This window comes from Schistocerca americana, chromosome 8 (assembly GCF_021461395.2).
Source record: "Schistocerca americana isolate TAMUIC-IGC-003095 chromosome 8, iqSchAmer2.1, whole genome shotgun sequence".
NCBI lineage: Eukaryota > Metazoa > Arthropoda > Insecta > Orthoptera > Acrididae > Schistocerca > Schistocerca americana.
In genome coordinates, this window is record NC_060126.1 from 113,938,805 (window position 1) to 113,955,313 (window position 16,509).

The following is a 16,509-nucleotide window of genomic DNA, read 5'->3' on the forward strand; positions in this document are numbered from 1 at the left end:
AAGCTGAGACAAGCCTACTTCTCTCATTCAGCCTACAAGCACACGCAGATGTTAAACCGTCGATCGTGGTAATTCAAACCGGTACCGACAATGTGGTGACCCCGACATGATCTCCTGCATGCACGCTGAATTTACGAGAAGTTCTTGCAAGAAATTGAGATGGCAAATCCACCAGAGCTGACAAATACTTCTGTGGTGCGTCTAGTGGTGCGACTACCTCCCTTCTGGCTGCACAATCCATCTCTGTGGTTTGCGCAAGTCGAAGCAAATTTTTCCTATGCGCGTATCACAGTTGACGCCATGATCAACAGTACTCCATTGAGGTTCAAGACATCATAATTAACCCACTGGGAACGAACAGCTATGACCAATTGAAAGCAGAACTCATTCGGCGTGTGTCCGCTTCGCAAGAAGAACAAATCCGGCAGGTGCTTACCCAAGAGGACATCGGTGATAAGAAAACTTCACAGTATCTACATCATCTGCGGAGTAAGGTAGACACAGGTACAGTCCCAGACATCTTACTGCACATGATCTGGAGCAGCTGGTTACCACCACCAGTGAAGGCAATCCTGGTGTCACAGACTGACACGTCTTTAGATGCAGTGGCCGATTTAGATGATAAGATCCAAGAGGCAATGACGCCGTCAATAGTTAGCTCCACCACTGAGGTGTGCATCTGCATGCCAACAACTGTCTCATGCACAGATTATGATGTTCTCGCCAACAAAGTGGACTTATTATCATGGCAAATCAGTGAGCTGTTACACCACCGTGTCACGGACAACAGGTGCCGACATCAATTTCGTCGTCACTCATGCAGCCGATCATCGACAGTCTCGACTATGACAGGGACAGAACAAACAGTCTGTTTCTACCATCACAAGTTTGGCAAGCAAGCACGTAAGTGTACAACACCCTGTGCCTACCCAAACGGCAGCAGCGATCAGAAGTGAGCGCCCCCTCCGGTTGCTGTCCGACACCCAGGCGCCTGCTTGTGAGTGACCGACGTTCCACCTAGAAGTACTTAGTAGACACGGGTTCTGATTTCTCAATCTTTCCTCGAACCATGCTACATCAGAAGCGACCGTCTATGCCCATTTGCCTCACTGCTGCTAATAACTCCCGGATATGACGTATGGCACGATGTGCTTGGAACTTGACCTTGGTTTGCGGCATGCTTTTGCGTGGGACTTCACCGTTGCAGACGTCGCCAAATCAGTCATCAGAGCCAACTTCCTCGCCCATTACAACCTGCTGCCTGACATAAGGAACTTTCATCTGGTTAACAACACCACCGGCCTGACAACTTCCAGATTTCATCGAGATGCCACTGTCCATACTGCCAAGGTAATTCAGGTAGTGGATGGCGAGTACGTGGAGCTGCTGCTAGGATTTCCAGCCCTGATGCGACCACCCGGTGCACCTAAGGAGGTAAGACATGATACCGTCCATTATATTGAGACTACTAAAGGACCCCCTACATCTTGTAGGCCGCAATGTTTAGCCCCAGATCGTCTCAAAATAGCAAAGGCAGAATTTGAGTGTACGTTGCACAAAGATGTAATCTGGCCTTACAACAGCCCTTGGTCCTCACCATTACATCTAGTGCCAAAGAAGGAGGGTGCATGGAGACCGTGCTGCGATTATAGAGCCCTGAATGCCTGGATAATACTCAATCGTTATCCCATACCCTTGTTGTGTGATTACAATTACACATTGAGTGGTTCAGTAGTGTTCACTGTGTTAGATTGTGCAAAGGCCTACACGCAGATACATGTAGCCGAACTTGACATTCCAAAGACAGCCACCATCACTCCTTTTGATTTATTCGAGAGCATGTTCATGACTTTTGGACTGAGGGATGCCGCACAGACATGGCAACACTTCATAGATTCTGTGCTACAGGGTTTACCCTTTGCGTTTGCATACTTGGATGACATTTTCGTTTTTTAGATGTCACCTGAGGAACATTGCCACCATCTAATCGAAGTATTAAAGTGATTGGAACACTACGAAATCATGCTCAATACCTCAAAATGTGTCTTTGGTCAACCTGAAGTAGACTTTCTCAAACATAGAATTTCTGCGGCAGGATCTCTACCACTACCTGAGAAGGTGGAAGCCATTTTGCACATTCTGAGACCCACTACAGCCATGGAACTACAGTGTTTCCTCGGAATGTTAAATTTTTACCACCGCCATTTGCCACACTCTGCTGAGCTACAGGAACATTTAGTCGCAGCACTAACTGGTCCGAAAGCCAAGGGTAATGCACCCATAACTTGGACTCACGAAATGACTGCCGCATTTGAAGTGGCCAAGAAAAGCATCACCAACGCAGCCCTGCTGGCACATCCAGTTCCTACTGCCACGTTAGCACTGGTAGTCGACGCTAGCCAGACCGCAGTCAGCGCTGTGTTGCAGCAACAATGTAGTGACATGTAGCAGCCACTCGCATTTTTTTCACACAAGTTGACAACCTCACAAAGACTTTGGAGCACATATGACAGAGAACTTCTGGCCATTTACGAATCTGACAAGTACTTCATACCGCAACTAGAAGCATGTGACTTTGTTATCTTTACGGATCACAAGCCACTAAGATATGCATTCCGTCAGAACAACATGAACTGTTCCCCCAGAGAACACAACCAGCTCTTGTTTATTTCTCAGTTTACCACTGATATACGTCATGTGTATGGGATCAACAATGTAGTGGCCGATTGTTTGTCCAGAGTCAGCAGCATTGCCAATACGATCGATTACGCCAACCTCGCTGCAGCACAGCAAGCTGATGAGGAATTACAAGTGATTTTGTCAAATGGTGAACCAGTGCTGGACCTGAAGCTGGTAGACATTCCTGGAAGCGACATAAAGCTATATTGTGACATGTCCACATCGAAGCTGAGACCCTTCCTACCTCTGGAATTTCGGAAGGATGCTTCCCATTCGCTGCACAACTTATGTCACCCAGGAATCCGAGCTACAACACACTTAGTTACAGTGTGTTACGTGTAGCTTGGAATGCAAACGGACTGTCGCAAATGGGCGAGATGCTGCTTGAAATGCCAGCGTAGCAAGATAAACCCCAAAGTCCACTCACCAGTAGGAAGCTTTCCAATCATGACAGCATGATTTACACATGTCCACCTTGACATTGTTGACCCACTGTCATCATCCAATGGTCATCGTTACGTACTTACAGTGATTGATCAGTACACTCAATGGCCAGAAGTTGCACCAGTGGACAATGTTACGGCAGAAACTATCACATTCACCTTAATCACACACTGGGTGTCACATTTTGGTTGCACGCTGCACATTACGACGGACAGGGGACAACAATTAGAGTCAGATTTGTTTCAAGAGTTGACAAAATTTTGTGGCACACTTCACCACCGGATGACGAGCTATCACCCTGCCAGCAATGGTTTAATAGAGCGATGGCACTGTACCCTAAAAGCTGCTCTAATGTGTCATGACACCACATGGACCAAAGCACTTCCTGTGGTATTACTTGGACTCCGAAGCACATTGAAGCCAGACCTGGATGCTTCTTCAGCCAAATTGGTTTATGACGAAGCATTATGCCTGCCAGGAGAATTCGTGGCTACCGACGCTCTGCCAAACCCTATGGGTGACCAGCCAGAATTTCTCCACCAACTGTGACAACATGTGGCTCGCCTCCATCCGCAGCAACATCACTGACATGGGACTTCTGCCATGTTTGTCCATCATGACCTATCATCCTGCACACATGTCATGTTACAAACAGAAGGTATTAAACCCTCGCTCCAACCACTATGTTCCAGCCCACACCGTGGCATAACCAGAGGAAGCAAGACCTTGGACATCTTGATCAATGGGAAACTGACTGCAGTCTCCATTGACCATGTGAAACCAGCGTACGTCTTTCCGGAAGCAACGATGACTGACCTACCACAACTTCCGCCTCACTCAGCAATCACTCCGTCAACGTTGTCACCAACGCAGCCGGGGGGCAACCATTGACCCACCACCATGCACCTCAAGATATGGACGACATGTCAATTTTCCAGCACGCTATTTGGAATGACGCTCTGCTTCCACCATGGGGGCTGATGTGGCATCTTCTGTCATTGTCCAGCACCGTGACATGCTTGGGTGTTTGAAAGTACAGTGCTGCAAAACTTTTCTGCTGGATACCAGAGACGCTATACAAAAGCAACATTTGTTCTGCGTTTTATTCTTTGATTGTTGATTTCTGTTTCCACATTCTACTCCGTGGTGAAAGCGTAAATCCAAGTGTGTCAGATACGGAATAATTAACCGTACTGAACTTTTCTCACGCATTCGCACGAGTTATCAGTTGCAGTCTAATATTGTCTGTTCCGACTGCAGGGTTTCATAAGTAAAGTATTCCATCAAGCTGAGACAAGTCTACTTCTCTTATTCAGCATACAAGCACACGCAGATGTTAAACCGTCGACCATGGTAATCCAAACCAGTACCGAAATACAGTTTAAGCCAGGTTTTCACCAGAGCGAAGAAGTTAACAAGCATGAGCAAAAGAGAATTCCGTCTGGTGTACCTGGTAGGCCTCTTGCAGGTCTTTGAACTGGATGCCACTGCAGCTAGTTATGTGTCCCTAACCTTGCCCAGTTACCTAATCAGAAAATGGAGTCCTGCAATTTAACATGTAATCTGAACTTACATGGCCACTCCATCTGTGAGAAGTGAATGTTTGGTTAAAAATCATCCTGAAAAAATTGTGGTTTGAATGGGATTTGATCCCACATTCTCTGGATCATGAAGCACGTGCTTTGCCACTAGACCACTTTTGTTCTAGGGGAAAAAAAAAGAATATGACCGTTAGACTTACACACATAGTGGATACGCTAGCCATGTCCCCTCTTGAGATGATGCTCAATGTCAGTAATTAGTGTTCTGTTTCTAAATTTCCCCTCAATGGTAATGAGAAGCCAGGAAAAATGGCAGCCAACATACGAGGAAAATTTTGGACCTGTGCTAAGGAGAGATGGAAATGCAATTCCATGCAAAGTGCTTGATATCCATGCATGTCATGGTTCCATACAAACTGAGACACTGTGTCATTGTGCATAACCCATCAAGAACAATGCCCTCACCATGCAAAATAATCCTCTCTGAATAGCAAAGTTTTGCAGTGTGGCTCTAACAGGATAGAGTTGTATCCTGTATGCTGGATATTAGCTCCAAAAACTAAAAACTAATAGTATAAATGATTCTATTAATATACAAGTGAGTGATAGTGAATTTTCTGCAAGTGTTCGTTCACATGTGTTTTCTTCCATTCACTCCTTTGAAAACCAGGCTTTAGGTCCTTAAAATTGGTGTCTGTGAACTCCGTATAACTCCATTACATGGCGCTGCATGACTGATTTGCTGAGTCGCATGCCAGGCAAGCAAGGCTGTACAAACCACTGTTGTAAGCTGTTCTTTGCACACCAAAAACGTGTAACTTCCACATTTTTTACAAAATGCTTAAAATTTTGGCAGTTTGTTTCTTTCTTTGTCTTCTTCCTGTGTAAATAATTTCAGGGTAGGTTTCATTATGTCTTATTGGACCAACCTCTTGTCAGTACATCATATATGACTGCTTTTGAATACCATTCTTTATGGAACCCAAGCTGAGAAGTAGTTAAGAAATTCTGCTTGAAAATTTGGTTAGTATAATTTTATTCAATAATCTTTGAAAATATTAAGTAGAGCAAAATGAGCCTGGAATCAGATGTAATTTGATTACCATAATTTATGGAGACTGCTGTTACTGCTGTACATATACACGTCCAAGAAGAATCTACATCTACATCTACACCTGTTGCACCAGTTATTAGGGTTTCTTTCCATTCCATTCATGTATCAGTATGGAGCGCAGAAAGAATGATTGCTTGAATGCCTCTGTGTGTGCTGTAATTAATGTTGTGTCCACGCAATCCCTACGTGAGCATTATATAGGGAGTTGGAGTATATTTGTAGAGTTATCATTTAAAGCTGGTTCTTGAAACATTCTGAGTCAGTGTTTCATAATGGTTCCTATAATAGGGGACATATATTTGTAACTGATGTCTGTCTGTGGTGCATCCATGATCTTGTCAATTATGAGGGTCATTCAATACGTAATGCCCTACATTTTTTAAAAAAAGTCATTAATATACATAGCCAAATGTCCTTGTTGGTGCTTCACATTTGATGTTTGGTCTGTGCACCAGTGAAGTTTTGAACCATTCTGGCAGATGGCAGAGCCATAGTGCAGTGTCAAAATGGCATCTACATATGACTAATGTTACAAGCAGTGTGCTGTTATTGAATTCTTTTGTGCAGAAAAAGAAATGGTGGTGAACATCCGTAAATGTTTGTGTGCAGTGTATGGTGATGCTGCAGTTGATAGGAGGAGATTTGGGCAATGGGTAAAGAAAGTTACAGCCTTAAGAAATGCAGAAACAAAGCTCCATGATAAGCCACTGCCATGATAAGTCACAGCCACTGCTCTAGACATGCTAAATCCTGTAGATGCCATTATTTATGCTGACTGGTGGATCACAACTCAACAATTATTTCTACAAGTGTCAGTCAGCATTCGAAGTGCATCTGCAATGATCGAGACTCTCAGATATTTAAAGAGGTGCTCATGATGGGTTCCATGAATGCTCACAGAAGACCACAAGATTAAAAAAAGGGCCATTTCAACTGAATTGTTGGAGCATTTTGTGACCAATGAAAGGCCTTTCTGTCATGGATCATTATGGGGTATGAAAGCTGGGTACACCACTTTGTGCCAGAAACAAAAAGACAGTCCATGGAATGGCATCATCCTCATTCACCACAAAAGAAGAAATTCAGGACAACCCCCTCTGCTGGAAAAGTCATGGTGGCATTCTTCTGGGATTGTGATGGTGTCACTCTCATGGATGTGATGCCAATAGGGTCAACCATCAATTCAGAGGCATACGTGAAGACTCTGAATAAACTCAAGAACCATTTCTGACCTGTTCGATTGGACAAGAATCCAGCAGAAATCTTGCTCCAACACGAGAATGCATGTCCACACACAAGTCTGAGAACCCTGGAACAAGTTGAGTTGGATATCACTGCCTCATCCAACCTAGTCCAGACCTCGCATCCTTGGACTTCCATTGCTTTGAGCTTCTTAAAGATTCTCTACAGGGAACACACTTTGAAGATGATGAGAGTATCAGTCATGCAGTGAAAACACAGCTGCGCCTACAGGACAAGAGCTTTTACCAGCAGGGAATACATGCTCTTCCATAAGTTGGCATACAGCCACAGAATGTGATGGAGACTAAATAGAAAAATAGGACACGGACAAGAGATGTTGATGTATATTGTCACCAAATTCTCACTCTTAACAATAAATGTATTCTGAGAAAAAAAATTTGGGGCATTACTTATTGAACAAACCTCATATATCAACATGTCATCATTTCAGCCGCAGTTGTTTCTTGGGAACTTTATTCATGTGAGAAAGAGACACATGTAACAACACAGGGCCTTTACTAGCTTTTGAATTACCAGTCTTTGTCTAATATAAATGTGCACTCTCAAACATAGAATCACACAGACACCCAATTGCTCACAGTCATGGCCACTATGAGACCATTTATTCATTCACTCACTCACTGTGTTTCACAAATTTGATGATGAAGGAGAGCCTTTGAGAATGAGGAATGAGCCAAATTATACATTAACTGCCAGAAATACCCACTGCAGCTTACTTTAGTCAAGTGTGCTAACAGCCTTTTATGACTAGTGGCGATCTCCTCAGATTGGTATTTATGGGATTTAATTTGTTTACACATGGAAAGCAACTACTTTGTCAAGATTCTTCTGTTCTTTCTCTCTGCCTTTAAGGGTCTGCAAGTGCAATGGAAGCAGACTGGAAGAACATTGTAACTTACAACATCCATTTAAAAATATTCAGTATCAATAAGGGTGGCTGTTTATAATGCCAGTGCTTTATATTCTGCTTTACTGACCTCAATTTTGTTTTTTCCTACAATATATGAAATACTGAAAATCTTTTGTCTTAGGGGAAAGGTGTTACAACATCAGGAACAGCATGTTATTGTAGGCCCTTCAATGGCTGTTTGATGGCTTGTGGAGTATAGAGCTTGACAACAATAAAAAGTGTTTCCCGTTTAAATTTATACTGATACATTAGCTGTAAGTGTGGGCAGTTCAAAGCAAGAGAATCCATTGCAAGATAGAATATTGACAATATCATGAAAAGCATTGGTTGCATTTTGTGAGTTGCATTTTCATGTGTGTGTGTGTGTGTGTGTGTGTGTGTGTGTGTGTGTGTATGTGTGTGTGCTGCCTTCTTCAGGGAAAGGCTTTCTGGCCAAAAGCTTATTCATTTAGCAGTCTTTTTGTTGTGCCTGTCAGTGGCTTATCGTTTTCACTATAAGGTGAGAGGTAGAGCAGCACTCTATTCTTTTTGTACTACTTATGCTGGTTACTACATGGCTCTGACTAATATCTTTACTTCAACATAAAGTACACATTCTGTATCTATAATTTATTGTATCCTTCTGTCTTCAGCATAGATTGGAACCTTTACAGTCAGACTAGATCTTAGCCTAAATAGTTGATATGTACCAGTCAGTACATGAGATAATATGTCACACAGTCTTCTACATCTATATCTACATTTATACTCTGCAAACCACTGTGAAGTGCACAGCAGAGGGTATATTCCATTGTACCAGTTATTAGGGCTTCCTCTCATCCCATTCATGTATGTAGTGGAGAAGGAATGATTGTATAAATGCCTTCGAGCATGCAGTAATTAAACTAATCTTATCTTAATGATCTGTACATGAGTGATTTTACATATAATATGTGCAAGTATAACATGGTGAGATGTTTTGCACTTGGGAAAATCTCAGTAGATCCTAAATAAATTATAAATGTGCTCATGTAGAACTGTTAAACAGAATGCAAAATTAGGGTAGATACTCTTTCCTGAGGTAGCCATTCATATTTCTTATTGTATTCTGCACTTTAATAGTTATTTTCATCCAATTTGTAGCTCAACTAACTTCAGATTTATGAACTCTTTCATGAACTGACTTCATTGTTAAACTTTATTCCTGCAATGGTAATGGAGTAATTACCAAGTGTTTTTGAGTTCAGAAATTTGACAATGATGGAAGGGAATTTGTGGTGCTCTAGATCTCTGTCTTTATCACCTCACAGAAACATTTAAAGATTAGTGTTGTTAAAGTGATTATACACAGCAGGTTTCCACTCAAACTATTAAAAAGGTTTTCACAAAATGCACACACATGCACTTGCTCACCCACACAATAAAAACTTGAAGTTGGTTGGTTCTCAAGACTTTAGACAAAACTGACAGATGTCAACAGGCCGGACTGAAACTATAACAGTTACAAATGCTGGAAGATCACTAAACTAGAATTGAATGACTCAGCCATTCCACCACATTAAAATCTCAAATGTGAAAAGTATAACCTGACATTCAGAAAATACATAAACTTTTAAAATGCACACCACACTTGCCATCAGGTAAAATAGGTGACCCATCTCTGACTTCAGTTTACAGCCGCTCTCTTGTCACATTGCAAATCTGTGTAGTATTGAAATAAGTATGCCAGGAGCACTAAAAACATGAGGGTCCACTTGATGAAGTAACACGTAATGCATCACAGAACAATCCCACTAGCCAATTTTGATACCAGGTTAACTCCAAATTCAAGCACTCTATTAAATAACATTTTTGTCAACTAAGAGAAAGTTGGCAGTATCATTATTAGTGAAATATTAAGTGGTCTCATTGACCATGATGGTCAGAGTACTACTATTGAAAATATGATTATTTGCTCCACTGAAAAATTGTGACCATCTATTGTGAAAGAGATATCAGTACCAAATACAATTTGTTCGGATTCCAAAGGTGATAAAAATGTCCTGTAAAGAAAAATGAGTATTTTACCTTACATTAGAAAATCCAAGTAACCCTACCCATTTAAATCATTGCAAAAAGTGTTGAATATTAAGTAAAATAATCAACAATCAAAAGGTTCATATTTTAGCTCCAAAATCAACCAATGGTGTAATAAAATCAGAGCAATCTGAGATACAAAGAGTGAGGCAGAGTCCAATTGTGCCAGTAAAAAGAATGACATTGTTTTAAATATTGATCATAAACATGTTAGAAACCAAGAGATAATTGCTAAAATATTCATTGCTGCTCCATAAATATGCTACAATGGCTCCATAAATATGCTACAATGGCTCCTTATAAAGTGCATAATTAATTCTGAAACAATTTTCTCAACCCTGAAAGTGGGGTAAGTGTATACTCCATTACTGGAAATGAAGTAAAGACAACTGCTGCCTCCTTAAAAATCAAAGGCTCTTTAGAAGCAGATAGAATTTCAAACAAATGTCTAAAGCCTGTTCAGGTCAATTATGCAAAGTTTTAGATCACATATTTTATGCTTCTATGAATTTACTATTGTACCTCATGTGTCAATCCTTGTGCTGTGCCTATCTTGATGTATTTTTCTTTCATTTAGTTTCTGTTTATTTTCCAGTTTTATGTCTTTGTATCTCTGCAATTGTTTTTGTAAATTAACTGTAATGGATGACTGATGAGTGCATATACACCATAATTTTGGATTTATGTTGTCATCTATGAAGGAAGGGAGAGGGAAAGGGAGAGGGCGAAGGTCAGTGCCATCACATAGCCTTTCAAATAGTACGAAGGAGCCCCTAAGCCTAACATCCCCATCCAGCACATGGGTCACCATCAACAGTAGCACATGCCCTCACTTCATGAGACACTGTGGAGAGGTTTGGAATTTAATCCAGAACATTGGCACACATACTGTTGACAAGAAACCACCACTTATCCTCCTCTTGCTCGTGAAATATTGGCAGTAAAAATTTTACACCACCAGGATTTGAATCAGCATACCACCTAGCAAAGCCTTGAAAGATAGTTAAGTCTCTGTGCTGTTACAAGTGTCTATGTGCTACACATCAGTTAGTTTTAGATGAGTGCTTTTCCACATTTTTCTTTTACATTTTTGTGTGTTAACATGTATGTGCATATTATAAGAGAGAGAGACAAGTAGTATTTACTTGAATGTGAAACACATTCTACTGACAAATAAGACATATCAGAACCATTCTCTGTTTTAGTACATTTCCTGTCTACAAACATGTATTGTGCTCCCTTTCAAGTACTTGGCTCTCAAAATTTAGTTGTCTCCATCTCACTAAAGGTATTTAGGTTATCATTCCCGTTCTCACTTTCTTTACTTCAGCAGCTTGCTTTACCTGTTCCTGTCTAACAATAAGATCTAAGAGACTTTTACTTATTTTATCTAATCTACATTTCTGATCTTCATTCTGTGCCTTTCTTTACAATTAACTAATTTTTTTTAGTTACAAGTGATCAGGTTTAAGTGCATATTTTCACATTTGGTGTTTCCAACAGTTCCATGGTTCTTCCTGTCTGAGCAATTTATCAGTAGATGCACTTTTTCCTAGTATATTGTTATCCTGAGCATCTGACTTTTACAACTAATATTTGTAAGCAAACATTGGCATATGGAAGCACTAAATCTCCAAATTTGACAGTTATCTTGTTACAGGTTAAAAAATAATAATTTTTAATAATGCAGAAAACTCATAAATTGCCATCAGTCACATGCATAGGGAAAAAAATAGGAGTTTTCTGTATTATTTTCAAGAGAATAGAAAACACAATCCTTTTTGAACACTGACTAAAGCTTACCGAATTAACTGCAAAAGACTGTTTTTTCTTTGTGACAGGGTGAAGAGCAGTGATCATGACAATACAAGCACCACAGCCTCCCTCATAGCACATATACTTTGTTCCTTTAAGACTGGCATGATCCCGAATGAAAGAATTAAGAGATGTGGTGGCTGGAAGGCTGCTGTCAGCTGTAAAACCAGGAGATTATAATCACTATTTACGTTAAGTAAACAGCACACTGTTAAAATGAGGGCATAATTTAAAGAAATTATAGACACCCTGACTATTCATATGTTGTATCCAAATTATTACCATGCTTCAGGATTGATATAAATTTTATTACCAATCTTAGGCATGAACTGTATAAAGAGACACAAAATAAAGTCTAGGAACAATAACAAAATTCAAGAACTAAAGGAACTATCAACTGGTTCTGTTCCAGAGAATGAAAGCCAACTTGCACTGTTCAGTCTGATGGGGAGGTGATAGGGACTATTTTCTCTACAGTTGTTGATGCTGTCTGAAACAGTGCTCAGGTACTCTTCTTGCAACACCAAGTTTGGGTACACCAATATATCATCAAAATATATGAAAAAACACTGCAGTCCATTTGCACCTAATCAGTAAACTGCAGCCACATCTGCATCAAATTCTTCAAGCTAAACAGCATTTGCATGTACTCAAACAAACTGAATGGTGTTGTTATTGCTGTCTGTCGTATATCCTTTCCCATAACTGGAATCTGATGGTATTTGTTCTTGCAGTGAGTTACATTAAATATTGTCACTCCTGCTAGAACACTAGTAAAATCCCTAGTGTTAGGTGCTGGGTAGTGGTCTGGCACTGTGCAAGCATTTACCACATGACAGTTGCCACAGTCTCCAGCCACCATCTTTCTTTTTACCATGTTCAATGGTGATGCCCATTGGCATTGACCTGAAGTTGTATAAATGTGGCACAGTGCATCATGTAACACCTTTTGCATATGCACCATGCTGCTGACACTTTCACCAGTCATCACAAAACTGTGTGTGTAACTCATGGTCTGATTTTTTTCACATCCTGGCATATCTGTGATGAATACTCCATCCTTCCTCATTTGTGCAGCACTGATATTTCCTTTATTCTTATCTGACACAGAAAACTGACATCTTGTATGGACTCTGCCACCTCCACTACTACAAAGGTTCATCAGTAACTCTGCTCGAAGCTTAAATCTAACCCCATTTCACACTTTCTGTATGTCATTATTAGTGACTTATTCACTGCCATGAGATGCATTTGTGAGGTTGTGGCTGCAGTTTTTCCATCTCTGGCTGACAGTGCACCTGATGCTGAATCAAATGGGTAGTAGCATCCAAATGTCTTGTCTTTAATGTGGAAAGTGTTTGAAGGGGCAGGTAATCTTGACAAGTTACTTACCATGCCAGTTTCCTTCCTGTACTCACTTATTTGCTGAAGGTATTCCTGTTGCTTTTTAATGGCTGCCACACCTACAGCTAGCTGCTGTTGCCATTTGGCTGTTTGCATAGTTTTATGCATCTTATTGCTCTGCTGCTGATCCATCAGTGACACCATCGAATCTGCCCTGGCAGCTCTGTTGTTGCTTGTTCCTCACCAAGGTAAGTTGCTCTTGTTTTGCAATAACACTGACATCCTCCTCTACAGCACATCAGATTGCTCTGTAAGCTCATATAGTTGCTAAGTAATATCCATGTGCTGGCCCTTCTGTATTGCTGTGGTCTGTTGCTGTGTGCAACCATCTGTGACAACAGTTGTGTTTGCTACATGTGACTGTAGAATGTTGCATGAACTTTGTCTGCCAATGTTATCAACATATGGACATTGTCTTTATCACAGGTCTCCTTGACTGCCTCAGCAGCTGCACTAGCCATATGCGTTGCTGTGTTGCATCTGGTAACTCCTCTTCTCCACTGCCTACAGCAACTGCCCTGCCAGCTGATGCATTTACTGCCACTGCAACACTCATGTCTTTGCACATCTGCACATCTTTGCACATCATGGCAAAGATGACACTTAGGTATTGATGACTTCTTTTTTGTATTAACCTGAATATCTTTTATGAACATTGTACCACAGAGAATCACTTATTATTTTATAGGAATGACCTGCCATCTAGGAGCAGCAAATTTGGCTATCAGTGGGCCAAGTGGATAGGAGATGTTTGAAACATGTGTTGGGGGCAATGGGATATCCAATAAGGAGCTTTGGGAGCATTCTCGGAATGCCACTCTATTTCCATAGTAAACTGTTAGTATGCATAATTTATTGTTGTCTTCTTCCCATGTAATCCATAGGAAAGAGTAATTATGTAGTGTGGATTAATACAATGAACGCCTGTGAAGTGTAGTGTTCTTTTTATATTGCTGTGAATATGTAATGAAAGGAAGTACAATCTAAATTCTAATTCCAACATTAGTACAAACCTTTGCAATCAGATAACAAATGAAAAATTATGTATAATATGATAATCTGATAGGATGATCACATCAATAATATCTTCTGTCACAACTTAAGGAGAGGCAGTGAAAGATATGGATTTCAGTATAAGACATTGATAAAAGTGCAATAAATGTATGAACCACTTCTCCATCTCAGGTGATGTAAATTTCATGCACTATGATGGTATAACGATACAGCCTTCCCCAAGACTCTAATGGAATGTCCGATACACCTTTTTTTATATGCATCTGGATAATTATCTAATTTAGTGCTTCCTAAGGTCTTGTATGTGTGTATTTATATATATCATTCTGTCCAGTTTGTTAAAACACTTGGTATTCATTGTGAAAGCATATAGAAAGTTCTGGAAAAACGTATATTATCATAATTGTCAGTGGATTGTTGTCATTAACAAACTTATGTACAGGTTAAAAATCAAAAACCTAGTTGAGAAGTTTAATTAACAGATATTTAGTAACAAATGTAAAAAGGCCATGGGAATGTTGGCATAAATGGCTGGCACCTCTAATTATCATAATTAGAATTGAATAATGAGTAAACACAGAAAACATCTTTACCTTAAGAAACGGTTTAAAAGTTATTACCAAGTGATGTGTTTTCATTTGTTATCTATTTTTATGTTCTCCTCTGTAATTAATATTCTTTGTAATTACATTTCTAATTAACTCTCCAATTGTTTACATCACACAATTTTCCAACTTTTCCGAATTTGAGGCCTTATTTGTAACTTTCTTATATGCAGTCAGATAAAGCACAACATTTGTAATGTCATTGAATGTTAGTATCCAAATCCAAACTGTAATTAATTACATAACTAAAATAATACAAGAGACATTATTATAATTAAAGTACAGATCGATTTTCATATTTAAAACTAGTGATGATACAGTAAAAATTACATCAATTAATATTGTAAATTTTTACCTTATTCAGCTGTAACATCAGTTTCTTTACGTTTTGTAAATTTTAATTGTAACATTGAAATTCTACAAATTTAATAACGGATTTTTTTGTAATTTATTGTTAAAATTCTATATAAAGCAAAGCAGCGATGCTGCCAGCAGGTCAGTTTTTGGGGGTTAGTTGTTGAGTTGTTGTTTTGTCAGTCAAAGAGATCAGTGAAGTATGTCAATCAGTGCTTTGTTAACGTGATAAGTATGCAGCTCAGTTGTCAGTAAATTTTGTGAAGTTGGAAACTGTTGTTTTCATCCATAAAATGATCTCCAGGCCAAGTTAAGTTAGTTTAAGTAATGTTCAAGAATATAGCATCGTTATAAGGGTACATGCTACTTGTATCCACAGAAAACACCATTATGTTACAATAATTTTGTTACCTGCCGAGTGTTGATGAGATACCTCTTTTGAGGTGATCCCACTGCAATAAAGAGCAGCATTCCTAATTACAAATGATATATTCCCCTTTGCTGAAACTAATCATATAGCAGAGATGGTGAGCTGCAGATAGCCACAACAAGAAGACTGTCAGAAAGGGAACTTTCAGCCAACAAGGCCTTCTTCGAAATTAGACATACACACACACACACACACACACACACACACACACACACACACACACAGTGCGTGCTCACAGTCTGGCTTCATCTGCCAGAGACTTGTCATGTGTGTGTGAGTTGTGAGTTGTGTTTGTGTTTGTGTGTGTGTGTGTGTGTGTGTGTGTGTGTGTGTGTGTGTGTGTTCATATGTGTTTATGTTGTCTAAAATTACAAAGAAGGCCTTATTGCCTGAAAGCTCACTTTCTGACAGTCTTTTTGTGGTGTCTATCTGCGACTCAGCATCTCTGTTATATTGTGAGTAGCAAGTATCCTTTTCGTAATATTCTTATTTTCCATTCCGGATTTTCCATTGTTTGATCTTCACTGCAACTATTTGCATTGAATCTCATTGTACAATGATCTTTGTTGACTATACTTTGACCTGCACAAAATTTCTTGTTAAAATATGTATTATAACTTGGGATACTAAGTATGCAGTATGAAGCTTTTGTGGATGCAAAAAAGTTTTTTTGAACAATATTTTTTTCACAAGTAAATCAGCTGAATGCCAGGGTTGTTACTGTGTTCTGTTTTTATGGATGAGTCAGAGTATCTACACCCTCCTAGAGGAAGGCTGAAGTGATGCATGCATGGGAAGCTGAACTTACTATCTTCAGGCAGAGCAGTCTGCAGCAGCACCAAATGAGATCATGGTGGAAGAGGGGCCAGCACCATCTTTTT

The 16,509-nt window shown here is 39.9% G+C and overlaps 1 protein-coding gene across 1 annotated transcript in view; it reads right to left on the bottom strand.

Moving 5' to 3' along the window:
• LOC124544635 (xanthine dehydrogenase-like) overlaps positions 1–16,509 on the bottom strand; it is a 234,711-nt gene that overhangs the window by 164,232 nt on the left and 53,970 nt on the right. Inside the window, exon 3 of the mRNA XM_047123244.1 lies at positions 11,810–11,979. Coding sequence (XP_046979200.1) covers positions 11,810–11,979 — 170 coding nt within the window. The remainder of the gene's footprint in view (positions 1–11,809; positions 11,980–16,509) is intronic.